General features: G+C 41.3%; 2 protein-coding genes across 2 annotated transcripts in view; one reads left to right on the top strand and one right to left on the bottom strand.

Moving 5' to 3' along the window:
• Positions 1-229: 229 nt before the first annotated feature.
• On the bottom strand, positions 230-1,816 carry CHRM5 (cholinergic receptor muscarinic 5; the record flags this gene model as incomplete). Its single annotated transcript, XM_082000274.1, has 1 exon — positions 230-1,816. The coding sequence occupies one exon, from the start codon at positions 1,814-1,816 to the stop codon at positions 230-232; it is 1,587 nt and encodes a 528-aa protein (XP_081856400.1).
• A 4,967-nt stretch (positions 1,817-6,783) lies between these two features.
• The window catches only part of AVEN (apoptosis and caspase activation inhibitor), a gene marked incomplete at its 3' end in the record, with an annotated part of 107,229 nt that continues 87,059 nt past the window's right edge, over positions 6,784-26,953 (top strand). The window contains exon 1 of the mRNA XM_082000650.1: positions 6,784-7,321. Coding sequence (XP_081856776.1) covers positions 7,076-7,321 — 246 coding nt within the window. The 5' untranslated portion in view covers positions 6,784-7,075. The remainder of the gene's footprint in view (positions 7,322-26,953) is intronic.

The following is a 26,953-nucleotide window of genomic DNA, read 5'->3' as shown; positions in this document are numbered from 1 at the left end:
CATACTAACTTTAACACAGATCTACTGCGTAATCACAAACACCCTGTGCTGCTCACAACAGTCGCTGACTTCTTTACCCCAAGCACACTACTTTCATGCAAAATTTTACTTTTCTGCAGATTTTAACCCCTAGACATATAAAGCAACAGCTTTGAAAAGATAGAATTACAGTTAATTTACTAGGTTACGCCAATATCTATTTTCCCCTTTATGCCTTATATAAGAGCAATTACGGCAGTCTGGTATTGCCTTGCCAGTATAGCTTTTCTTCCACTTTTTTCTTTTTCCACTGGCAGAAAAGCAGCATCTTAAAAGTTTTCCTGAAAGTTTTGTTACAGAGGGCGTAACAAATGGGGTTAACAGTGCTGTTCACATAGCATAGCCAATAACCAAGGTGCCACAGTGTCAGGGGAATGCAGTCAGAGCAGAATGTGGAGATCAAAACCATGATATTGTAGGGAGTCCATGTGATGATAAAAGCCAAAAGAATGGCACTTAAAGTCTGTGCTGCTTTGCGTTCCTTTATAAGAACCATCCGTTTCCTTTTGGTGATTTGATTATTTATATTTGGATCCATGCTTTTGATGGAAGGATCCTTTGACAGAGCAGCAGAACAAGGAGTTATTTTTACTTTACGGCAACCATTGTTGGCTTCCTGGGTGCCATCAGCCTTAACCACCAACCGGAATTTATAGGCCACACATTTTTTACTTTTTTGTACATGGCCTTTGGCAGGTGACAAAAAGTATTTCTGGTTCTCAAAATCATTTTCTTCACGTTGGTCTGTGACAACAACATCCGTACTCTCATTAAACTCTTCTGCCTTACCTTTAGATGGACTTTTGTAAGCTACTTGGAAAACTGAATCAGTGGCAAGTTTATCCTCCTCTTCTGAAGATGCGTAGCTGCTGCAGGTGGTTAACTGGTCAGCCTTAGCCCAGTCACTACAAGTACTTGCTGCCTGAGAGGCTTTCACTGTAGCTGACGTACTTCGACTAGACGAAGACCAGGAAGCCTGACACCTCTCTCTTTTGACTAATTTTTGTTGCTTGCAACTGAAGCAAGACTTCAGGAGAGCTTTCTGAGGCTTTACCATCTCAAATTCTGCCACAGACTCCGAACCCTGCAGTTCAGCGAGGTCCTTGGTACGTTTCTCTGTCTCTTTATAGATGCGGCAATACAGAATGGTCATCACTGACACTGGAATGTAAAAAGCAGCAATTGCAGTACCAAAGGTGATAATGGGCTCATATAAAAACTGTATCTGGCACTCTTCAGGTGGTACTGTTCGTTCACCCACAAAATACTGCCAGCACAAGATTACGGGTGCCCACAACACGAAGGAAATGAGCCAAGCCAGACCAATCATGATGCCAGCTCTTTTGGGTGTGCGTTTGGCCCTGTAAGTTAAAGGCCTTGTGATGGAAAAATATCTGTCAAAACTGATGACTAGGAGGTTCATTACTGAGGCATTGCTAGCTACATAGTCCAGTGCTAGCCACAGGTCACAGGCAAGGCTTCCAAGAGACCAATGGCCTATGAGTATATAAGATGTATAAAGGTTCATAGAAAATATTCCAATGATGAGATCTGCACAGGCAAGGCTGAGCAAGTAATAATTGTTGACAGTTTTGAGCTGACTGTTAACCTTGAAGGATATCATTACAAGAATATTTCCCACTATGGTTATTAAGCTTACAATTGCAGTTACAGTGGCAATAGTAATGACTTCCCAGAGGCTATGCCCTTCTAACTGCTTCTGGTTGATGGATGAACTGTTTACAACCGTAGAATTGCTGAATAAATTTATTTCCATTCTTGTTCTTGGTGTATCGGCATCAGGATCTTAGCACTGTTGTGTATTGCTTTCTGTACTTGAAAATATCCTTTTGGAGACAGCTGTAAAGATCAAAGTTAAAAAAACAGAAAAAGAGAGCAGCTCATTAAATAGCACAGACTTCCGTGAGAGTTACCATAAAACACTTGCAAAACAATCTATCAAACTATTTGTGCTCTCTTTTTGCATTTTTATTATTGTTTCTACCATTGTGAACATAACTAAAACACACAAATGTACATTCTAGGACAATGTACTCCAGCATCTTATGACATTTCTAAATGCAATCAAAACAACTATTGTTTCTTAAGACACTCAATCACACCAACTCTTATATTTTGTATACCTTAGGAGACACTCTACTTATTCTTAAAGACAGACATTTAAAGTTTTGCAGTGCAATAAGATGGTGAGTCACCGTGTTGTTTCCTACAGTACTATGTAGAAAGCACGTCAGGATTTCAGAAATTGGCTTTGGAAAATTTGGGGAGGTCACCATCAGCAGAAATAGAGGAAACCAAGGGTGCATGGGGAGATAGGAACCATGCTGGCACAGTGGCAGTGGGAAACAAGTAGGTGTTACAAGTGCTTAGGGCAGTTGAAGTGGAATGTTTGAGTGTGGCAAGGCCACAAAGATGTTTTTGGAAAAATAAGTTAGGCAGGAAAGACTTTTCTCTGTTGGGAGATCTGGGGACAGAGGAGGCTGATTGGGTGAGGCATGGAAGTACAGTTTGGGTGGGCTGGGTGAGTGAACGGTAGGGTTGAGGATAGAAAGGAGTAAACTGAAGCGGAAATGGCACCATTTTTCTCCGATGCATTTTTTTCTAATGCATTTTTCTCTGATGTGCATCCCTTCCTACATTCTCTCTAATATGGTGTAATACTTCACTGCTGTCTTCTTGTCCCAGTGAATGCATGCCTGAATTAGGCAATTTGGTTCTTTCACAGATCTCTGTTGTTTTTGGAGTCCTTCCATCCCATCGATGATGCTCATCGCTTGTTGATGCTTAATCCTACTAGACTGCGTAAGTTTGGAACAATCAAATAGAAGTTAGGTTTTTAAATGAGAAATGAAAGAAAAAAAATTATTAGCACATTGTTTATTGGGCATCTAGCCAGTATAAAACAGGTAAGACGATCCGTTTTTTCAAAGCAGAGACAAGTTCAGCTAAAATCATCACATAAGTCACCTATTAAAGTCCAACTGTTAAGTCTTCAGGATTCTCCCTGCATCAGACCTCAATTATATGGTCCTCCCTATCTATCCACACCATTTCACTGTGTTTTCATCTTTCATTCTAACTCTTGGAACATTGTTTTCTTTGGTCTTGGCAAGTGTCTTTTATTAATTGCAAGCTTTCCCAGCCTATCCCTTCCCCACGTGTCATCATCCATCTTTTGTAACAAGTAGTTGGGTCCTGTCTCTCATAAGCTGAATGCATCAATATTTTATAGCTACTTGTTGAATTTTCAGAAAAACATCTTATTTTCTTTCATTGTCCCCTTGTTTGCTTTCATTGTTTCCTTCACTTTTGTCATCCAAGACATCTAAATATCCACCGAAGTGTGTCACCTTTCTTCTTCAAGCCCTCCCTAATGATTATCTCTTATTGGTATGAAATTTGATAGAGGTAAATTTGCTGGTGTACTGAGACCACTGTCTGTCATACTAACCAAACTGGTTGTCCTCCATCTGCTTGTGTCTGTCATCTCCTGTCTTATATTTAGATGCTTGTGCATCTGTATTCCTTTTATAGACAATGTATATTGAACCTACCTCAACAGGATTCTAGTTCATGTATTGGCCTTGCAGCCTAGTAATAACCATAAAATATGCACATACACTTGGCTCTCTGCAGCATCCAGAGCCAGTCTAGCAGCCAACAATAGCTAAAGTGCCACATCAGTCCTAACGAGGCCCATGCAAGGAAACAAATATCATCCTGGTTCTACATTCTGCGAAGACTTTCCCCAAGTCAGAGCTGCCCTGATGGCTGTGCACGCTGGCTTTACAAATCTTTACACAACCTTGAAGTGTCCAGGAACTCATTTAATGGGAAAAAAAGGTGTGCAGAGCAGCTGTGTGGCTGTGACAGGCAGCTGAGCTGTGAGAAATGGATCTGTGTGTCTCTGCTACCTCACGTGGCTGACGCTTCTTCTTCTGTGGACAGTCAGCACAGTTGTTCTGCATGTCAACAGCCCCCTGTGATTAAATTTTTAAGTGCCTCACCTTAACAGCAGTTCCCAAGGGAAAGGAGGGGGGAGGCCCTCGCTTCTAGCTTTTTTCAGAACAGCTCTTACCAGCAGAGGCGCTGACCTTGGACTCAGCTAAACTCTTAACGTAGCCAGCGGAGCTCCTAGACGGGGCTGCACTCCGGGCCTTGACAGCTAATGTACCTGTACCTAATGAAGCACTGCCAGCGCTCACGACTTTTTACAAGTTGCAAGATTTCTGCAAAGGATAGAGACAGTCTTAGAAAGGCATCAGCTATGAATGTCAGGCACATGGATAAACCTCGACTAATTGGTTAACTTCTACATTTGCCTAACACCTGGGATTGAGCAGCTGCTTAGGATGATTATAGGAGCTTGATTGAGCTTTCTGCCTTTTTTTTGTCAGAAGACGACACTTTTCTCAGAAGAGGGGGGACTAGAAATTGCCTGAATGCTGTGGCCTGCAATGCTTTGTCTTTTGCTCACAGGTAGCAAGTGTGTCCCCCTCTTAGGTTACTTTCCCTTACATTAGGATTTAGGAGGGAAGGCTGCTGAAGCTATGCCATGTGGATTGCAGTCTTCAGAACAACAGGAGAAGCAGAAATTGTTGTTCTGACAGAGTTGTTTGTGATTTGAACTGACATGGGCGGGAGGAACACTGGTATTATGGCATAGAAACTATAATTAATCTCTAAATAAAAAGCACTCTCATTATCATCATGCAAAGCCTTCCTTCGCTAATGGGCTGTTTTACTGTGACTCCTATAAAAATTTAGAGTAGCTAAGCTGCTAGTATGCAAAGATCTCTTCTTGGCATGTTGACCGTTCTTGTCATCTCTTCATACTCTATCACCTTTTGTCTCATAGGTCTGTCTTAACACTTTGCAGTTTTGTCGTCTATTTGTGTATCACTCAAGGCAATACTGCCTGTGAGTGGGACTTCTGTGTGCTATGGTAACATAATTTATGTTAATTGTCTATCATAAGAGATGATAATAATAGGGAGAGCAAAACAAAATTACAAAATCAAAACGCACATGTACAGTATCATGACTTTGTTATCTGTCTCATAGTTATTGATGCATGAACTTCACACTTGTGAGTTATAATGATATTTGCTCTTTGTTGCCAAATATTAGTGATATTTTTTCAATCTAGCTGTAAGTATTAATTAATGTGAGTTGTTAAACTTGTACATATAGTCAGCTTACAGTTATCTGCAGGCAGATTGTTCGTGTCACAGATTAATTGCACCACAGATGCAGGCACAGCTTGGGTTCGCCGGGTTTTATGAGCTCTATCTAGCTCAGCGCTGCGTCTGCCAGACCTGTGCTGGCTGCACGAGGAATCGTTTAGATGTCTCCGCAACGTGCTTGCCAGTGCTGCTCACTGTTTCTTGATATATTTGCTTGTGTTGCACCGGAGTCATGCTAAGCCAAGGTACTGATTCGCTGCAAGCTATGCCCCAGAACTAAGCAGCCCTTAGCAGTAGGACAGAGACACTACAGTCCATGATTTCACAGTACAGGAGTTTTGGTCACATTTTGCTATAAGGACTACTGGGTTTAAAACCCCTCCAGAACCAGATTGATGTTTTAATATGTGTTGTCAAATGACAGCCTGTGTGCTCAAGAGAGATCGGGCAAGCCTGCTGCTAGGGAACTGGTGTTTCCTCAGGACAGCACGGGTGTCCTCAGAGCACGACAGGCCTTTAGAGGCTGCAGAGTCACCTCGTGCTTCACGTAGTGCAGGCTTGTGTGCAACACCCTGTCAGCCAGGGCTCTGTTTCTTTTTCCCTCATTTGCTACAGAAAGCTAACTTGGGTCCTGCACTTGGGTCACAACAACCCCATGCAACGCTACAGGCTTGGGGAGGAGTGGCTGGAGAGCTGCCCGATGGAAAGGGACCTGGGGGTGCTGGTTGACAGCCGGCTGAATATGAGCCAGCAGTGTGCCCAGGTGGCCAAGAAGGCCAACAGCATCCTGGCCTGTATCAGAACTAGTGTGGCCAGCAGGAGTAGGGAAGTGATCGTGCCCCTGTACTCGGCACTGGTGAGGCTGCACCTTGAATCCTGTGTTCAGTTTTAGGCCCCTCACTACAAGAAGGACATTGAGGTGCTGGAGCGTGTCCAGAGAAGGGCAATGAAGCTGGTGAGGGGTCTGGAGCACAAGTCTTATGAGGAGTGGCTGAGGGAACTGGGGTTGTTTAGTCTGGAGAAGAGGAGGCTGAGGGGAGACCTTACCGCTCTCTACAACTACCTGAAAGGGGGTCGTGGTGACGTGGGTGTTGGTCTCTTCTCCCAGGTAGCAAGCGGTAAGACAACAGGAAACAGCCCCGCATTGCGCCAGGTGAGCTTTAGACTAGATGTTAGGAAAAAAGTCTTTACTGAGAGAGTGGTCAAGCCTTGGAACAGGCCACCCAAGGAAGTGGTTGGTTCACCATCACTGGAAGTATTTAAAGTAGACGTGGTGCTTAAGGGACATGGTTCAGTGGTGGACTTGGCAGTGGTAGGTTTACAGTTGGACTTGGTGATCTTAAAGGTGTTTTACAACCGAAATGATTCTGCGATTCGAACGGCTTTAATGAAGAGTGCTGTCTTCTAAACGTTGAATGCCTTTTTGTTTGTGTGAAACACATGTGAAAGCCATTTGTTTTTCACTCCATGCCCCTTGAGGTTTGCAGCGGGTACCCAGGCAAGCGCTCCCTGCCTGAGGGGGGAGGCTGCACTGAGGGGCCTGCCAGAGGCTCGCCCGGCGAGCAGGCGCGGGTCAGGCCGCGAGCCCCCATGCCGGGGGGACCGGGCCCACGGCCGAGGCTCGCGGTTGTGCTTGGGGACCGGCCCCGGGGGCTGCACTGCGCGAGCCGCCAGCGCGGCTGACAGGGGGAGCTGCTGAGGCCGCGGGCGCCGCCGCCATTTCCCTCTCTCGCTCTCCGCGCGCGGCCTCTTTCCGGGAGTAGGCGGGGACCGGCGCGGCCCAGGCCGGCCCGGCCACAGGCGGCGCGGGGGAAGGGCGCAGCCCCGCCATGCAGCGTGAGCGGGGTGGCAGCCGGCCCCGCAGGGAAGGCGGTCGGCACGGCCGGCGGCAGCCGGCCGGCGCGCAGAGGGCGGCCGAGGCGGCGCCCGAAGGAAGCGGCGGGGACGGCCGCGGAGGAGGCGGGGGCCGGGGAAGAGGCGGCGCTCATGGGCACCGAGGAGGCGGGGGCCGGGGCAGGCGAGAGCCTCGGGGTCGCGGGGCAGCGCCATCACCCGCCGCCCACCACCACCGGCGGGTAAGGAGGAAGAGAGCCCGCCCTCCCCGGGAGCGGGGGGAGGCGGTGCCGGGCGCGACGGGGCTCCGGGGCGGCCGCCGGGGTGGGGGCACAACCCTTCCCTCTCCTCCCCTTCCCGAGGTGGAGCCAGGCTGGCAGCTGCTCCCCGCCGCTTCTCCCGGGAGTGGGAGGTGGTGCAGAAGGAGTGCGGGGCCGGCGGGCCGCGGGGTGCAGGCGGGGAGGGCGCCGGGACTGCCAGTGTTATCCTCCGGTCAGCTCGGCACCAGCACCCGCCCGCTGCTCCCCTCCTCCTCCTCTTCCTCCTTTTTCTCCTCCTCCCCTTAAACAGCAGCAGCCGGCACCCGCGTGCTCCCGTGGAAACAGATACGGATTTTCTGACCGAAATACGTTTATATTTGTGCTGAAAAGTACAAGTCGCGTTTGCAAAATGCATCTGAAAAATAAATCCCTGTTTGCAAATAGAGGTGAAGAATTGCTGAATATTTTTGGCACACCTGATTAAAAGTTGAAACAAGCATGTGTCGTGTCCAGCCTCTGGGACTGGCAATGAAGACATGGTAACATAGCTCATCTTACAAAATTGGTATCTCTGATTCCTTGAAACACGTATTTGCCATTAATCCGAGTTGATGGTTGTGCTTTGACCAATTATAAAGCGTTTTAGCATATTAAAAGTAGCACAGACATGCCTAAGTGTGCTACAGCTACACCGACACTTTCCTGTGGAGATGCTTTCTACAACCCACCACGGTATGAGATCAACACCGTGCCTTTAAAAACAGTTTCCATTTATAGGTGCTTTGACAGTACTGCGTTCAGATTGTCTTGCTTCTGTTAGTGTTGTTGCAACATAGAAATCATGGTTGTCCCTGGATTGGCAAAATGCTTACAAGTATGACCTAATACTGATTGGTATTGGCAGCACTGGAAGTCCTAATGTAGATGGACCAGCTGTTACCCCATTTTCAGCATCATGTTGATTAGATTCACTTTGACTTTCATGATGCCATGGCTTCAAGTGGGGCCCAGCCAGTGTTTTATCTGTATTAGAACCCCTGTGGTTGCTGGTGGATTTAAAAAATGTAGAATATTAATCTCTCATCATTGTATTTAGGTATATTTTAGCACTCATGTTTTGGGAGGTAAAAGGTGCAGCTGGATTGGTACTGTTACCTGGAGTGCTGGTTGGTAATTTCATTGTTCATAGTGGTGTGTACAGAAAGGTTTGGATTCTGGATGTGAAACAATAGTGCTCCCTCATGAGCCAGAGGCATAGGGGGGAAATTCAGCACCTGTATTAGCTGAGGAAACTTCTGTCCTGGACTGATTTTTTTTTCAAGTCATTCAACCATTTCTTACTAAGTTGAAATACATTTATAGCTGTGCTCTCTCTGGTACTGTTGACCAAGCAGAACCCACTTCATAATTTAAAAGGTGCACTAAGGAAGGGAATCATGTTATGTATTTGTATGTTTGTCTGGATTGTTGTTTGAAGTGTTTCAGGAAGCAGTTAAAAGACTTTATATGGGATAGCTTACAATATGTTTTGCCTGATTGCTGTGTTATTGACTTTGATATGCTCATCTTAGTCTAGCACAGTGACTATTTATTTTTGACCAAGGCTAATATGGGTTGGATCTTTAAAAGTGAAACAATAGCTAAAATTTTCCTAGAACTTTACTAGAGAGTGTTTAAGTGTAATGCTTTTGATATTAAGTACTGTATGGTCTCTTAGCACACCTGCCACAAATCTGGTGTTTAGCAGCTTGGGCAGGACTGGCTTCCAGCAATCCATCCATAGTGTGAACAGCTGTGCTAGCCTGCAGCTGCTGCTGTCTAGTGTTACCTCTGAGCTAATCTCATGATTCACCACTTCTCAAACAGGGAGGACTTTCTCCTCCTCCTCCTTTCTTCCATCTGTGTGGTCAGATAAACTCCCTTGTACCGTCTTTGATGTGTGCTAGACCATGTTTTCTGAACAGATTCAACTCTTACCTGGCGGGAGGTTACCGTGGTTTATTCCCAGTTCCTTAGTGTTTTCTCTGTTTAGCAAAGTGACTTGTTTTACGTAAGTGCACCAGCTCAGTGAGAGGATGCCTAGCCCAGAGTAAGCAGTTTGTGTGAGAGGAGACCCCGCTGTCTTTCAGTAGCAGAGGTCAGATCTTCTCAAGCGGTGATGTGTAAATGGTAAACCTGGAGAGCCAGGTATTAATATAGGGAATGTGAGTGGTCTTACCGCATCATGGATTTTCTGGAATCTCTGAAAATCTCCTTTCTATTTTTTCGAATGGACCTTGAAATTCCCTTGCTGGAGCTTTAGTTGTTGCCTGAGAAGTTTCTTTGTTGTATCTTCAATTATGAAAAGCTTTATGACAAAATCTACATCAAATTGTATTACAGTAACTGGATTTGGATTTGTTGAGCCTACTGTGGACAGAGCAGTAAGATGCAAGTAAAAATTATAGGTGAATGGATTCAGTAAGGTGTGATAAGAGTGTTAGTAAAAACAAACTTTATTAAAAACTCTTGGAAATATTCCATGATTTCTACAGTGAGATAGAAATTGGCATTAAATTGCGTAATATTTTGGCAGTGATATTTCTTAGTCAATTGCATTAATTTAAAATAACTGTTCATCTTCAAGTCTTGTGTTTTGGATGTTTTAATGCAATGGTTCCAAAGCTTGTGTTTGAGGAGGACATTATTTCTGGCCTGTACAATAGGGAGAAGAAAGTGTAGTGGTGGTGGCATGTTCAGTTCTCAGTTTTCTGTGGACTAGTGAAGGCTGGACACCACTTTACATGTTCTACACTAGTGTAATGTAATGCCTTGATTTTAGTGACGGGTGATCAGGTGTGCAAAGCGTGTCAAGACCCAGTACTTGCTGAGTCAGTTGTCCTCTGCTGGATGCTGATGTAGATGGAGATCAGGGTGCTATTTTTTTATAAACAGTTGATTTCTGTTGGCTCTTGAGGAGATTGCTCTCTGAGGAACTCCCCAGCTCTGCTCTTGAAACAAGATGCTGCCTTTTTCAAACATGGAATTGGTTTAGAAACTGTGAGAAGTGTTCTTATTCCTTGTGAAGAGGAAAAAGGATTTTGCATTTGTTAGGGTTTTTTTTGTAACTAGTGTGCATGTTGATTTAACTGGCTTGATTACTGAAGATTTTGTGTCCTCCCTTCAAAAATGAATCCAAGTCTAATTATGACCAGCTGGTTTACCAAATGGTAGATTTCTTTGTAGGTCTGTCATCCTGAATAATTTTTCCTTGTTTCTGTCTGCTTAAACTCACCTATTCTATGTTAAATAAATAGAACACATTTGCAATTATTCATTTTTAGTAAAATAATGTGAATTACAATGCTTAAAGTAAAAGGTCCGTTTGACATTGGCCCAATATTATCTCCCATTTTTATTCTAACTCCTCTAACTTGCTTGCAATTCATATTTTATGTACTGCCAGAATTTTTAAATTGCTCTCTCTATGAAATGTAATCTACTAAACCAAAAACAACTTTCTGAAATTTTGGACATGATATTTAGTTTTAGTTTAATGGCCCTTGATCACATCATTTTGTGGGTGGTTTAAGGAGACTTTCTTTTGTCCTTTATGTTTATTACATTTGCAATTTACAAAGTATTATTTTAACTTTGTTTTCAGTGATACACTGAGTGTGCATATGATGCATGCTATTACTTCGGTGCAGTTAGAATTGGCAGGTCTGTTTCAGTGTTCCTTTTCTAGCTTTGGGCATTGGTTGCAATAAACATTTTATTGTTAAAGAATGGAGGTTAATAGACTGATTTTAGTGCAGACTTTCCTACCTATGGTTAGCTTCAAGATGACGTGTTAGCTCTCGTGTTTATTGTATCTTCATTCTTGTGGTCCATGCATGTAGAGAACTGATCTAAGAGAACATCTAATGCTGTCAGCATCAGATAACTTTTTCCTAATTAGTGTGAGCTAAATCTTTACAGTCTATAAGTGTAAAGTAACAAAAGCTTGCATTTTTCAAATACAGATCCATTTGATTTCCTTTGGAACACTAACAGAGTTTGTGCAGATAGGAGAAAAAATACCTATCTGGTTTTGGAGACAATAAATCTTTTGACATTTTATGTTAATGTTCTCAAAAGCAACTGGGAAAAACTTTATTTAGCTTAATGTACATGATTTTGTGAGCTGTACTTATTTACTAATGAGGTGCGAAGAGCTTTCCTTCTCAGGAGTTTCTCTACTGTGATGTGATGTGAAGAGGCACTAACTGATTGTGCATGAAGTGTGGATTATTTTGAGTGTATTGATTTAGATTAAGCCTCTTGAAAAGCGTGTGAACAAGTGGTTGGAAACTTCTTTAGGGCCGATTCAGTGTCAAACTGGTGTTTGTTAAATGGGATTCTGCAAGGCTTCATTCTGTATCTGTTAACGTTCAGTGTTTCTGTTAATAATTCTGATGGAGTAAAATATACAGTGTTAAAATTTGCCGACGGTGCTAAACTGGAAGGGTAGGCAGGAGGGTGGAGCACACAGTCTCAACAAATGGGAGAAACAGCCTGCAGTAAGGTGTAATTCAAGGTCAAATATAACACAACTACGTTTACGTAGGAAAAATCTGCAGAGGTGTGTGACTGGTTAAGCTGCAGTTTTGTAGAAGGGAGCTGGCAGCTTACTGGATGAGAAAGTGTCAGTTTTAGCAGTGCAGTCACACTGAAGAGCTGGTTCTACTTCTTCAAGATTTGGACCAGCTGGGGAAAGTTCAGAGGGAAGGAATGAAGAAGGATGTGAAGTCTAGAAGACATGACCTAGGAGGAGAGGTTGAAGGACCTAGTTCTCTCCCCTCCCTTCTTTTTTCTTTTTTTTTCTTTTTTTTTTTTTTTCCCTTTTTCCCCTCCTGGACTCTTTGGGGAAGCCTGGATAGCAATGTTCCGCTAAGTAGAAAGGTTGCTGCAAACAGATCCATTTTATGCAGGACAAGAAATGAAACTTTATTAAGAATGAGGATGTTTAATTTGGGCATTGAGAGTAAAAATTATGACTGAAAGCCGAGATAGATTGTGTAATGCATTGTGTAGGAAGTATATGGAGATCAGCACAGAAAAATATTGTCAGAGGTTTTAAGAATATGGTGAAGGTTACTGAGCCTACTCAGTAGAACTGCTGTGTAATCACTTGTCACAGCCCGATTTTTTTTTTTCTTTTATTTTTTAAAGCTATCTTTGCAATGGAAAAAGATAAATGCTTTTTATCCAGCCAAAGTTAATTTATTCTTTTCAATTTCTAGGCAATAGAGAAACCTGCTTTTCATAGCACTGGAGACTGCAATGTTTCATAATAATCCCCGATTGTTTAGTGTGAAATGGTTTAGTGATATTTATTGTTACTCTGTCATATGTTACCAACTTCGCTGCTGTTAACTTGAGACACTTGTACTGAAAGCATCCCATTACACAGGTGACCATGCAGCATCATTGCCGCATAACAGCTTCACGTCTGACCTTTTTTTTTTTTTTTTTGTAACTTCCTTGGAAAGAGCTTGGTTTTTTTATAGGTTGGATGGCTGTGCATTTGTATCCTCACCTACTTAAATGCTTTTGTTCCTCTTTTTTCCCCTCAAGCCTCTAGGGTAGTAATTTTGTGACTTTCAAACAGGTTATCATGAAACTTTTCTAGCTTAAATAACTTTGTTAGATGTGTATCTATATATTTGTGTGTGTGTGTATATATATATCAGCTCCATATTTTGTTAATTGTATGAAACACAACATTCAATCATTACCTTATTTAGATTTAATTATCCCATATAATGGAGTGGATTTTATTCAGAGGAAATGTAAAATGGTAATAGCTTGAGTATTGGAGAAGCTCTCCCAAGAACTTCCCATTATATTTAACTAAACGTTTTAGAATTTAGGGAAGGACCAAGACGGCGGATTTAAGAATCCGCTCTGTCCAGCTTAAAATACATTTTGGGGATGAGACACTGCTGGTAGCGACCGGTAGGTGGGGCAGGCAGGCTGCCCCGCCGCGGTGGTCGGTCCCCGTGCTGCCCTGTGCACAGCGCCGCCGCCTCGGGCGGAGGGGGTGCCCGAATTAAACGAGGGAGAGTGAGGATGTGTGCGCATCACGCGGTGGGAATGTTTTCTGAACGGACAGCGGAACGTATGAAACACACGCATACGTATGAATTATTAGGACTTGCTACTGAGTATTTGTTCCAAACACAGCTCTGAAGGAAAGTTATTTATAGGACAGTAATGCTGAACTAAAGATCTTGTTTTGCTACTGGGATGAGTAGTTGGTCCCAGAGGACTTCATACAGGTTTTTTTTATGGGTACAGCAACTGAAAGATAGTAGGTATTCATGCTGAAGAACAAACAAATTTTTAGAAGTGGCAAAATTTGATTAAAAAATTATTCCATACAGTACTGCTTCAGTTTTCCTCACAAAAGTAACTGGGTAGTTTGAGGGGCCCTGTTATGGGTTTCCAGCCAGTCTAATGGTGCTGCACAGCCTTTTGTAGCTATCAGAAGGTTGCACTGTATTTTAAAGAAACAAAAAAATGCTGGTTATTGATTCAGTGGTGATTTAGAGGCTTGTAACAGTAAAGAGGAATATTTCTTACAGGTTTTCATAGTCAAAGGATTTCAAGCCTGTGTGATTCTGAATTCTATGGTAAGGCATAGAGGGGGTCCATTTTCCACTGTTCTCTTTCATGTATGTCATTGCCTGTGGCTTTTAATTTTTATTTTTTTTTCCAAAGTAAGGCTTTAACTCTTCTGCAGGTAGACTTAATAATACATCCTGCTGGTAAAACCTGTGTATCTGCTGGAGTGTGTGAGAACTTTGCCTCAAGGTCCTGTTTCTATTCCTGCTTCATTTTTCCCAGAGGATAACTGTACAGTTACAGACTCTCTTTTTAACCCTGGAATAGCCAGGATCTTTGACTGGTAGAGAGCAGAGTGATGATTCTGGGCCACAGCTCTTCCTAGGCTTCTGCTCTGTCACTGGCATGTTGTGATGCTTTACCTTATCTTGATTGCCTGAGAAACTAAGGGTTTGCTTTTTTGTTGTTTGTTTTGTTTTTTTTTTCCCCCCTGTATTCTCTTTCAGGCTGTATTACTCAGGTGTCTTGGTTTCAGCGGTTAAATGACAAGGTCAGGTTATGCTGCTTTGCTGACTTCACTGGCTTATTGTGTTCCTTTTAATTTGTAACAATAGGTGGCATGCCCATAGAAACAACATAAATTCAAAAGATACCATGATCCTTATTTCTTTTCCTTTCACTTCAGCCTAATTGTTAGCAAGGGTGTTAAAAGATTATTGTCTCAGAGTAAAATTTATTTGTGGAGGTAAAATTCAAAACCAAATTATGCTAATGAGAGAGGTTAGTTCTTCCAGTATTTTTGGCATGTCTCTTTGTACTTTGAGTTACTGTCAAGTATGGGGGTTTAGGGCAAATTTGCCTTGTGGGATACACTCGATTGTAATACTGGGGGACTCAACGTGATTTCCCTCCTGATGGAACCAAAGTTGAAGTTGTCCACCAGTTGTCTAGTGGAACACTGTCTAGAGCTTACCACTTGCAAAATGGATGCATGAAGTTCTCCTGTGCTAATGTTCTGCTGGCACCTAGGGCCAGCAACCAGTACAAACTGTTGCAGGTAAAGCTATGATGTGCACAAAAACACCTGTAACCAAGGTGGTAGGGAATTAAAATAAAATAGGGTTAGAAAATAGGTTTGTGAATTTGTAGCAAGTTGTAACTATAAGAACATTATGCACCAGCAATGCTGCTCGAGAACCCACCTAACCCTTCCCATCTTGATTTAATTATCAAGGAGTTAAGTGTAACTTTGTGATCATGGTATTATGTTTTGTTCTAATAACAAGTAGTCAGAAAGAAGGAACACCTTGGTCAGTTCTACGGTCCGGTGGGTGGGTAATTATTCATTCTATAGTCTTGTCTTAAAACAAAGGACTGTGGGGTGAATGATTGCATGTTGGACCGACAGCCCGTGAAGATCTATTTAGTGTTGCCAAGCTTAAGTGAACTTTGTAGGAAAGGTAATTCCGGCAGGGGGAGATCGCGACCACCGACTCAGAGACCACCCACTCAAGAAACCCTCCGACTCAAAAGATTAAGGAAGTGAAATCCCAAGAAATTATAGTGAGCATGCGTGGTCATTTACATGGTAGGCGAGGAATACTTAACCAATCATTGTATGGACACTTGATGAATATGTATTAATCTTGCCTATAAATGTTTGATTTTTGAACTGATCGAGCGAACACGATTTAGGAGGAGCTATCCCCCGTGTTCCCGGCGCCGTGAATAAAGAATGCCTGCCTTTTAACACTGCATTGGTGTTACGAGGTTTATTCCCGATTTCGGTGACAGTTTTGGCGACCCAGGTGGGACACTGCTTGTGAATCTCAACGGATCCGTGGGATCACAGGACCTCCAGCCGGCACCGAGGGATTCTCGGGGAGAACCTCTGATCCCCGGACCGAAGAATTCTGAGCAAGTCCCCTGGAAATGTAATAAGGCATTCTTTAAAGGATTGAAGTAACGTGGGTTCGAGTCCCACTAGCTCGCTCGTAAGGCGCGGCGAAAGCTACGCAGAGTAGTGCTGAAAGGTACCTCTGGAAAGGGTGAGGGTACGAGACCCTCACAAGGAATGCCTGCCTATAAGACGCGGCGAAAGCCTCGCAAGGTTGGGCTAGGGGCCCAGGTAAGGAGGTTGGGGGATTTCTAGCAGGGAGCTAGAAGATCCAGAGGGACCCTCGAGGAGAGTAGGGGTCCCTCCGACTAGTGCCTGTGATAGTGCACAATCACACCCACTAGTCTTGGGAAAATGGGAACATTTCCGAGTAAAAGATCTATCCCACAAAAAAAACATCTTTGGGATGTATTTTGAGGCATTGGAAAGATCTGGGAGGTGATCCTCTGACTCGGAAGCAATTAATTGAATATTGCAATCATTGGTGGCCAATGTATGTCCGAGGTTGGACAGTGGGGAGAAATGGCCAGAAAATGGGACATTGCAATATAACACCATCTTGCAATTAATGTTGTTTTGTAAAAAGGAGGGTAAATGGGAAGAAATGGCTTATATTGATTTGTTCTTTACGCTACAAAATCATCCAGAATGGCAGAGACAGTGTGGAATACATCTGTATGATCCCATGGTAAAGATTGTGAAAAAGGGAAAATGTGATGAGAACTCGAAAAGGGGTTGTTCTACTTATAATACTACAGAAAATCGTTGGAAAAATGGAACTGAGGAGGAAGATACTGAATTAATGGTTGCTCCTCACCAAAGGTGGGAAAGGGGAAGAGAGGTCCAAAATTCGGAGGATGATAGTCCTCCTACTGCTCCCAAGGAAGGGGAAGCAGAGGGATTTAGCCCAATTTCAGGAAGAACACAGGGAAGGAGGGGGGAAGTAAGACTAACTTCCCTCCAAGCCCCTCTCTGAGAAGCAGTGGGGAATGATGGTCCAGTGGTGGTGAAAGTTCCTTTTTCAGTTACTGATTTAAGATCATGGAAAGAGACTGCAGGTACCTATCAGGAGGATCCCAAAAGGGTGGCTAAGGTAAAATGCTTGAAATTGCTTGGGCTGTATATAACAATAGAGAAAAAGAAAAATAGGTGAGGCAAGCCCGAAGGGGTGGAAAGCTACTAGCAGTTTTGGCAGGGAATAACAGGATAGGCAGAGGGAGAGGACGAGGAATGAATATGGGAGAGAGAAGGAAAATAAGCCCCGATTAGCAGAAGATCAATGTGCTGTTTGCAAGGAGTGTGGGCACTGGAAAAGAGAATGTCCTAAGGCAGGAGAATTAGTTCCGGCTCTCCAGGCAATTAAATTAATGACTCTGGATGAAGAACTATGAAGGGGACTGGGGGAATCAACCCTAGCTGAACGTCTGGTTACATTGAAGCTAGGGAATGAAGAAATAGAGTTTCTGGAGCTACTTACTCAGTATTGAATACATGTAAAGGGAAATTTAGTCACAAATCAGTAGATGTTGTTGGTGCGACAGGGCAGAAGGAAAGTTGGCCATTTTTAGAGCCATTAAAGTTTAAATTGGGAAAACAATGGGTAACTCACCAGTTTCTGTATATGCCTGAATTGTCCACTGTCTTTGTTGGGACGAGATCTATTGAGTAAATTAGATGCACAAATAACTTTCAAAGATGGAGAAATCAAATTGTTAATACCAGAATCAAAAGCCATAGAGGCAAGAGTGTTTATGTTATAGGATTCCTACAGGGAAGAACAGATTCCAGAAGAAGTGGAAAATGCAGTTATTCCTTTGGTCTGGGCGAGTGGAATTCTGAGACAATCTAAATTGGCAGAGCTGGTAAAGGTGATTTTAAAACCTGGAGCCAAACTGGTAAGACAAAAACAATATCCTATTAAGTGGGAGGCTCGAAAAGGATTAGAGGGGTTGATTACAAAATTTTTAGAATGTGGACTATTGGTAGAGTGTGAATCAGAATATAACACTCCCATATTACCAGTAAGGAAATCTGGAGGTAAGGAATACCGATTGGTTCAGGATTTAAGAGTTTTAAATCTGATAGTCCAAGATATACACCCAGTAGTGGCTAATCCATATATTTTACTGCCTTCTTTGAAAGAGGAACATAAATGGTTTACTGTACTAGATTTAAAGGATGCCGCCTTCTGCATACCTCTAGATATAGGCAGCCGAAACGTATTTGCTTTTGAGTGGGAAAGTCCGGCCACAGGATGAAAGACCCAATTGACATGGACTGTACTTCCACAAAGATTCAAAAGTAGCCCTACGATATTTGGGAATCAATTGGCCAAGGAATTAGAGATATGGAAGAGACAGGACCAAAAGGGAAGTGTTCTGCTATCAGTTTACTAAATTTCCTAGGCCAAGGAGGATATAGAGTCTCCAGAAATAAGGCCCAAATAGGAAAAGCAACAGTAATTTATTTGGGATTTGAAATATCCCAAGGACAGAGACAATTGGGAAATGAAAGAAAAGAAGCTATCTGTCAAATTCCTGAACCAAGTAGCCCGAAAGCATTGAGAACTTTTCTAGGAATGATTGGGTGGTGCTGACTTTGAATTTTGGATTATGGATTGTATGTAAAGCCACCGTATGAGGCTTTAAAGGAATCCAAGGATCAGTATCTGACTTGGACACCTCAATGTCAGAAATCATTCAAAGAACTGAAAAAGGCATTAATGATGGCACCTGCTCTGGGATTACCTGATGTGACCAAACCTTTTGAGTTGTTTGCACATGAAAGGCAACATCTGGCTCTTGGAGTGCTGACGCAACGGCTGGGACCTTGGAGACGACCAGTGAGGTACTTCTCTAAACAACTTGACAACGTGAGTAAAGGATGGCCAGGATGTTTACGTGCTGTAGCGGCAACGGTTTTGCTGATCCAAGAAGCTCGAAAATTGACCATGGGTCAAAAGATGGTGGTGTATGTACCGCATATGGTAATAACTGTTCTAGAGCAAAAGGGGGGTCACTGGCTATCCCCCAGCAGAATGCTGGAGTATCAGGTTGTCCTATTGGAACAAGATGATGTGGAATTGAAAACCACACCGATTGTTAATCCAGCAATATTTTTGTCAACAGAGAATCCAACAGGAAATTTGGAACATGATTGTTTGTTAACTATTGAACAAGTTTATTCCAGTAGACCAGACCTGAGAGATGAACCTCTGGAAAAGCCTGATCTGGAGTTATACACAGATGGAAGCAGTTTTGTACGAGAAGGAAAACGAATGGCTGGATATGCTGTCGTCACCACCTCTGAGGTATTGGAATCAAGGACACTACCTGTAAGTACCTCAGCACAGAAAGCAGAATTGGTGGCATTAAGGTGGGCTCTACAAATAGCAGAAGGAAAAAGGGTGAATATTTGGACTGATTCTAAATATGCATTTGGTGTCATCCATGCTCATGGAGCCCTTTGGCAAGAAAGAGGATTGCTGTCAGCCCAAGGAACATCAATAAAGTATAAAGAAGAAAATCTCCAACTCCTGGAAGATGTGCAGAGACCGAAAGAAGTGGCGGTAATGCATTGTAAAGCTCATCAATTTGGACAGACGGCTGTAAATATAGGTAATCAATTGGCAGACAAAGCTGCAAAAGAGGCAACAGAATGAGGTATCCTTGCACTAGTACCAGTAAAACAAACAAAATTATTAGATTTGACACCGAAGTACAAAAAATTGGATGAGCAATTAGCAAAACAATTAGAAGCATCACAAAATGCAGAGGGATGGTGGGTGACATCAGAAAAACAGGTGATAGTAACCCCGCAAATTATGACATAACTCGCAGAGGAAAAACATGAACAAACACATTGGGGAGTAGATGCAATGGTTTCAAGTTTAAAAACATCTGTAGTATGTGTAGGAATGACAGGAATAGTTAAATCAATAATAGCTAAATGTCCGATCTGCCTTAAAAATAACCCCATGAACCAAAAGAGGCCAGCTCTAGGAATGATAAAACAAGGAAATTCTTCAGGAGATTATTGGCAAATTGATTTCTCTGAGTTACCCAGTCAAAATGGATACAGGAATTTATTAGTACTAATTGATACATTTTCTGGATGGCCGGAGGCCTTCCCTTCCTGCACCAACAAAGCTAGAGAGGTAGTTAAAGTGTTCTTGAAGGAAATAATACCAAGATTTGGAGTGCCATTGGGAATGTCTTCTGATAGGGGACCACACTTTGTGGCAGATGTAGTTCAACAGATCAGTAAAATTTTGGGTATAAAATGGGACTTATATACCCCTTGGAGGCCACAATAGAGTGGAAAAATTGAGAGATTGAATCGAATGTTGAAAAGACAAATAAGTAAAATTTGTCAGGGAACATCTTTGAAGTGGCCACAGGCTTTACCACTAGCTCTCTTGAGAATCAGGATCCAACCAAGATCAAGAGACGGTATAAGTCCATATGAAGTCCTGTATGGTAAACTGTACCAGACTCCTTTAATCCCAGGGGCTATGAAGGTAGCTGGGGAAACTGATTTGAAAGTGTATCTAATTTCTTTAGGAAAAGTCCTTGGAGCACTTTGGAGATACATTGTGCTGACTAGGTCACTTGCCTTGGATACGCCTGTACATCAGTATCAGCCAGGCGATCTTTCAACCTGGAACTCTGAACCACTGCAGGAAAAGTGGAGGGGACCATTCTAGGTACTGTTAACAACTTATACTGCAATCAAGGTTGGAGGAGTGGAACCGGGGATACACGACACCCGAGTGAAAAAAGCCCCGTCATGGAAGGTCATCAATAGGGATTCAGAGACTGCAAAGTTGATTTTAAAACATGTTTAAGAAATTATCATTGGAAAATATGGAAAAATGGGTTTTGATTTGGAAACTGATGATGTTGGGAGCATTATTTGAGATGATAATAGATCAATTAGAAGGGAGAGTGAAGCAGAGCAGCTAATATACATTCCAAGGAGAACTCCAGAAGAAAATTTAATGGTAGGATTGATAAAAGAATTTGCAAATTTACAAAATGTAACCCAAATAACCGCATGTCTTCCAATTCCAAGAGCAGTAGGTGAATCAATTCCATAGGGAATCTTAACAACAAATTTGAGCGCAGTAAGCACAAGGGATGAACAATTATGCGAAGAAATAAGTAGAGGCCTCCATAAGTAACATGATCCCGAGGAAGCTGGACGTGTAGTCCATAATTGTGAAAAATCAAACTAAGCGAGAGGCAGAGGTTGCATGGGATTCAGTGTGGTCTATGGATATTTTATCTCAATTTCAATATATGGCTAATACTTCATGGTATTTTGCCTGGGACGGAACAGTCTTTACAGTTTTCCCATCAGTTAATGACAGGGGAACCACATCCAGGGAAAAGGAAGATATAGTACCCTGGTGGAATTGTAAAAAGATATGTAATTGCAGTGCAGTTGATAGAGCAGTCCAAGAAGTTCCTCCCTTAGCAGCTGCATTGAAATATGGGTGTTGGTGCAGAGGACTCAAGAACGATTTAAATTTGACTAGTGTATATAAAATTAGAAAGGGATCAATATTTAGTTGTAGAAGGTCTACAGTTCAGAGCCCAGGACATTTAGTTTGGACAATGAGTGATGGAACTTGGACCACCCATTTACCGGTGGATGGGAAGGTAAGACAAATCACTTTAGGAATGCCGACGTTATGTCCAATCTGTAAGAAAGCTCCCTTTAGGGGAGATTCTGAAAATTTAAAGTTAATATGGACAAAAAGATCACAAATTGATGATGATGATTGGAATGAACCCTCGACAGGAGTGAAACTTGGATGAGCCTTAGAATCCTTATTGACTCCCTTGACAACTTACAGGAATAGGGATTGATTATATAAGTTGGCAGGTCAAGTGAAAAGATTAGCCAAAATAACAAGGAAAGGATTTAAACAACTAAATTTACAGTTACAAGCCACTTCGAAGATGACCCTACAAAGTACAATGGCTCTAGATATGCTCTTACTAAAAGAACATGGAGTTTGTGGATACCTGAGGGATAGGATAGATCATTGTTGCATACATATCCCAAATGTTACTCAGGATGTTGAATATGATTTGGACTTATTGAGAAAAATAGAAAAGGATACTCAGGAAATGCAACAAGACATGCAAGAAAATTGGTTTGATAAAATTTTCAGTGGATAGGGATAGAACTTGAGTTCTTGGGTGAAGTCCTTAATTGATACTGTGTTATTATTATTAATAATATCTTTGGGAATATTATTCATTTATCGTTGTTTGAAAAAGGAATTTACAAAAAGAGCTACCATTGATAGCAGAATTACACTTGCATTGACTACAAAACACCAAAATTTAAATGGACTAACTAATAATGCTCCTACCATCATACAATAAAGTGATTGAATGTTAATAAGGAAATTAATTTGTGATGGAAGTATTGAAAAGAAATTATTTCAAAACTTCCAAAGGGGGGAAATGTAACCAAGGTGGTAGGGAATTAAAATAAAATAGGGTTAGAAAATAGGTTTGTGAATTTGTAGCAAGTTGTAACTATAAGAACATTATGCACCAGCAATGCTGCTCGAGAACCCACCTAACCCTTCCCATCTTGATTTAATTATCAAGGAGTTAAGTGTAACTTTGTGATCATGGTATTATGTTTTGTTCTAATAACAAGTAGTCAGAAAGAAGGAACACCTTGGTCAGTTCTACGGTCCGGTGGGTGGGTAATTATTCATTCTATAGTCTTGTCTTAAAACAAAGGACTGTGGGGTGAATGATTGCATGTTGGACCGACAGCCCGTGAAGATCTATTTAGTGTTGCCAAGCTTAAGTGAACTTTGTAGGAAAGGTAATTCCGGCAGGGGGAGATCGCGACCACCGACTCAGAGACCACCCACTCAAGAAACCCTCCGACTCAAAAGATTAAGGAAGTGAAATCCCAAGAAATTATAGTGAGCATGCGTGGTCATTTACATGGTAGGCGAGGAATACTTAACCAATCATTGTATGGACACTTGATGAATATGTATTAATCTTGCCTATAAATGTTTGATTTTTGAACTGATCGAGCGAACACGATTTAGGAGGAGCTATCCCCCGTGTTCCCGGCGCCGTGAATAAAGAATGCCTGCCTTTTAACACTGCATTGGTGTTACGAGGTTTATTCCCGATTTCGGTGACATCATAGTGCATCCTAACAAGTACAGCCTAGTCCTCCTCTACCTTGTTGGTAATTTGGATGTGGTTGTACTTTCACCAAGTTCTAAATTATTTTTAGAGCTTCTTTGCAGTAGTGTTAACTTTGCAGGATCAGTGTATCATTGTACAGTAGCTCTTACTTTCTAGATTATACTGTAGACCAACAGCAAAATAAAATTACTTTTTAACATTGTTTTTACAAGTATGGCATTAGGACATTGAGGACCTCGGACAATGATTCTTCACTACTTTATCTCACATTGCATGTTGGGTTTAGGGAAATTCACTCTTTAAGGCTCTTTGGAAAAAAATCTTTCAGAGGATTTCCCTTTCTCCCTCCCCCCAAAAAAGTTGGAGATGAATGAGAAAGGGGTGTCTGAGGTTTGAGCGGTGATCTCTTAAAATGTCTACAGTAAGTTGCATTCAGATTTGATATACAAATAACAAAGTTTTTTTTTGAGTGAATGCGAAGACATATATTTGAAAACATCCATGGTACTGTTTTTACTCTGGTGTAGTTATAAAACAATTGAATGGGTCCTTTCCATAATGATGATTTAAAAATGGAACAACATTACTGCTTCTTGAGCCTCACAAGAGGCTGATAGTCACAGAATGAACATGGAGATACGATACACAGTGGAGTTTTTCATGAGCACTTCATGGCTTTACACCTCTTTGTAAAGAATTATTTGAGCCTTGTTTAATAGTAGGCTTTTTACAGATGTTCTGTCTAGATAGGAGTAGTGTTTTTTTCTTCAGCTGTAAATAGGTATGAAAATAAGAGCTTGTCAGGATCTAGATTTTTTTTTTTCCTTCTGTTATTTCAGGTTGGTTTTCTGTAATTACAATGATGTTTTTGGGGGAGGAAACTTTGATTACACTCTTTATCTACAGGTTACATATTGTAGAGGATTATAGTTCACACCAGGTCATATTCACATGACTAGTCTGTTTGAATTACCTGTAAAACATTTTAAAAATCAAGGGGAGAGAAATATTTTTTTTGCTATTGATGTTAGACAGCTTGTAGAACCATACTTCGTGAGTGCTGGAGCAGTAATAGTTTTATGAAAAAACTTTTAAGAAAAGGTTTCTTTCTTGTCTGCTTCATGAAATGTTTGTCCCTTTAACTGGAGCATCATTCCTGTTATGCAAAGAATAGGTTTCAGAATAGGACGTCTCTCAGCTAATTCTATCTTTAGCTAACCCGAAGTGATGACTTCTAGTATCCAACATTTATGAAGCAGTCTTAGGATTTCATCCCTCTTTCAAAAATTCTCATCCTGAACAATAAAGACTAAAAGCTTTTTTCTTCATGCTACCTGTTCTCTCAGCTGCCCTTTCTGCTAATTAAGCTTCTCTTTAACTTTGGTAGATCTTTCTAAAGGTCACCAATAGAGCAAACTAGTGAAGAGGATTACTCTTTGCAGGGATATTTTTTTTCTTTTCATGAAAGAACCTCTCTTGAGGCTCTTCCTTAGTCTAAAGGGGAAAAAAAAAGCATAGAAACTTGAACTGGAAGAGCTATGATGGCTACGTGAGCAATAAGGAAGTTAATTGTTTCTATTAATGAGAGGCAATGCTTAAAGACCAATGCAGGCTCACTGCAAATTCCTCAATAGATACATATGCCAGTATAAGAAGACTGTGAACATAGAAACATATGTATATGTCCTCATCCCCATTAATACTTTTGAAGAAATAATTTTTTTAACTTACTCTGTCATGTGTGTTACTATAAATAGCATTGCCAAATGTTAATCTGTTCCATCATTAATCTTATTAATACTGTTGAAAAATTGTAAGATGCAATGCACAAAATATTAAATATGAACTGTTTTTTTTTTGTCTTTGCATTTCATTAGGTATAGTCTGGAAAAAATAAAGCATAAAAGCAGAAAGATTTGCAAATATCTCTACTGACTTGTCTAAGCTGGCTGCCAAGAATTGCAATTAAGTGGCTTTTACAAATGCTTGTTTTCTGTTGAATAATTGGAAGGGGAAAAAAAAATCTTATGTGAAACCCTGAAGGAGGACATATAATGGAAAGTAGTTTAATTATTTTCAGTTGGACAGCAAAACAGATTGATGTGCTTATCATTAATAATTGTTTATTTTTTTTGCCTTTTTGTATCCTTTGTTCACCACTGGAAAATGCTGTTTATGATGCAGAAAAAAATGTCTCTTAATGAAGCTATGCATTATTTTCAGCTCTTTCTCAAAATATATGGCAAAATCATCCTTGTATCTGCCAGTTTACATTAGAAACAGCTTGTGCATCAGGTTACAGAGTCATTAGTACTGATGCTTTTTTGTAAAAAAGGCAGTCAGTGGACACACAGAGCCTCTTTTAGATACAGAGAGCGCACAATGAAAAGGTTTCAATCTGCAATGAGTAATGAAGCAAAGGATTTGGAGAATGTGGAGAAAAGAAACAGGTTCAAACTGTGGTCTGTTTTCTTCACAGTTGACAAAGTGCAGACAAGTTTTTTTCACTTCTCAGTAAGTGACCTGCCACTGGACTTCAATTACTTTTTGAATTGAATTTCCCTCAACTGCTTTTTTTCATGGCCTTTGTACATTATGTAGAAACATGATATTTGTGTCATTGAAACATGTCATAAAGATACAGCAGGAATGAAAGAATGAATGATGTGAAGTGTTATGGGATTTTTGTTTCTTGTGTGTGGTGGCTGGGCATCTGCATGGCACATAGGCTACCAGTTTCTCGAATTCTGCAGCGAGAGTCCAGTTGCTGTACAAAGTAGAAGAGGTCTGGCTGAGAAAACAGGCTAGATCACCGTTTTCAGAGTATGTAGAGTCACTGGATTCTCATGGGATGTGGGAGACGTGAGTTGAAATTTATTTGTGCAGAGAAGGGAGTTGAATTTATTTCCACTTTCTGGATAAAATGCTTTAGTTCTATATATAATATCCCTTTGAGATGCTTTGTTTTGGCAGTCCCCTCTCTTACGCCCCAATCCCCACCTATTCTCAGGTCATCTCAGGACAATCAGTCCTCACTGACCAGCCCATACTTTTCTCATGTCATTGAAAAGGCAAGGAAGAAAGATTTTGGTGTCTGTTTTATCAAGTGGATATCTAGTGCTCTGCATCTTTTCTGTTTTTCACCATCTAAAGAAATTAATTTTAGTATTTGTGTCAGAAATGCTGTTCAAAACCCTGGGAGTTGAGGATAGGATATATCTTTCTGATATAGCATTGCTGTAATATGTGGTTATTTTGTCTAGTGTGACTCGATTTTTTTTTTTTTTTTTTTAATTGGTGTGATTCAATGTATACATCCTGCTTAGTTGTTTCTTGGTACGTGGTTTTGCATGCAGCTTTATAGTTACACATTTTGTTTGCATGTTAGGCCATCTGCTTTTTAACCTTAGCATCTTTTATATCATTTATTGTGCATTGATTTACTGTGTGGCTGTGTATTGGTCCTAAAAATTATCCTTTTTTGACACCCCCCTGCCCCCAAATATCGTCAAAAGAGTATGTGTGTAATTGGAGTCTTACTGCTTTATTGTGCCACACCATAAGTGTAATAATGCAACTTAATTTAAAAAATGCATGATGGCTGGATCTGCCAGTTTGTTGATTATAATTATGTTTGTTAAATTATAATTATGAAATGGTAGTATATTAGTAATGAAAGATGAAAAACTTTGGGACTGACAATGTTGTGGACATAGTGAAATGGGGGAGGAAAGCAGAATGCTGTCCTTTTGAATTTTTTATATAGTACCTTTTTAGGCTTTCAAATTAGTAGCGTGTCTCCTTTTATAGCTTTAATTTTCATTATGTGAATATTTTTGTATTTGCAATATGTTGTTATTATGTGATAGTTGATCTGAAAAAGTGACAGATGTTGAGTGCTTTAATTTAAATTCAAGATAGAATTTCCCACTG

Source organism: Phaethon aethereus (assembly GCF_964289735.1).
Source record: "Phaethon aethereus genome assembly, chromosome: 5".
In the NCBI taxonomy this organism is placed as follows: domain Eukaryota; kingdom Metazoa; phylum Chordata; class Aves; order Phaethontiformes; family Phaethontidae; genus Phaethon; species Phaethon aethereus.
The sequence above is the reverse complement of the archived record's forward strand: the minus strand, read 5'-3'. Positions and strand labels throughout refer to the sequence as shown.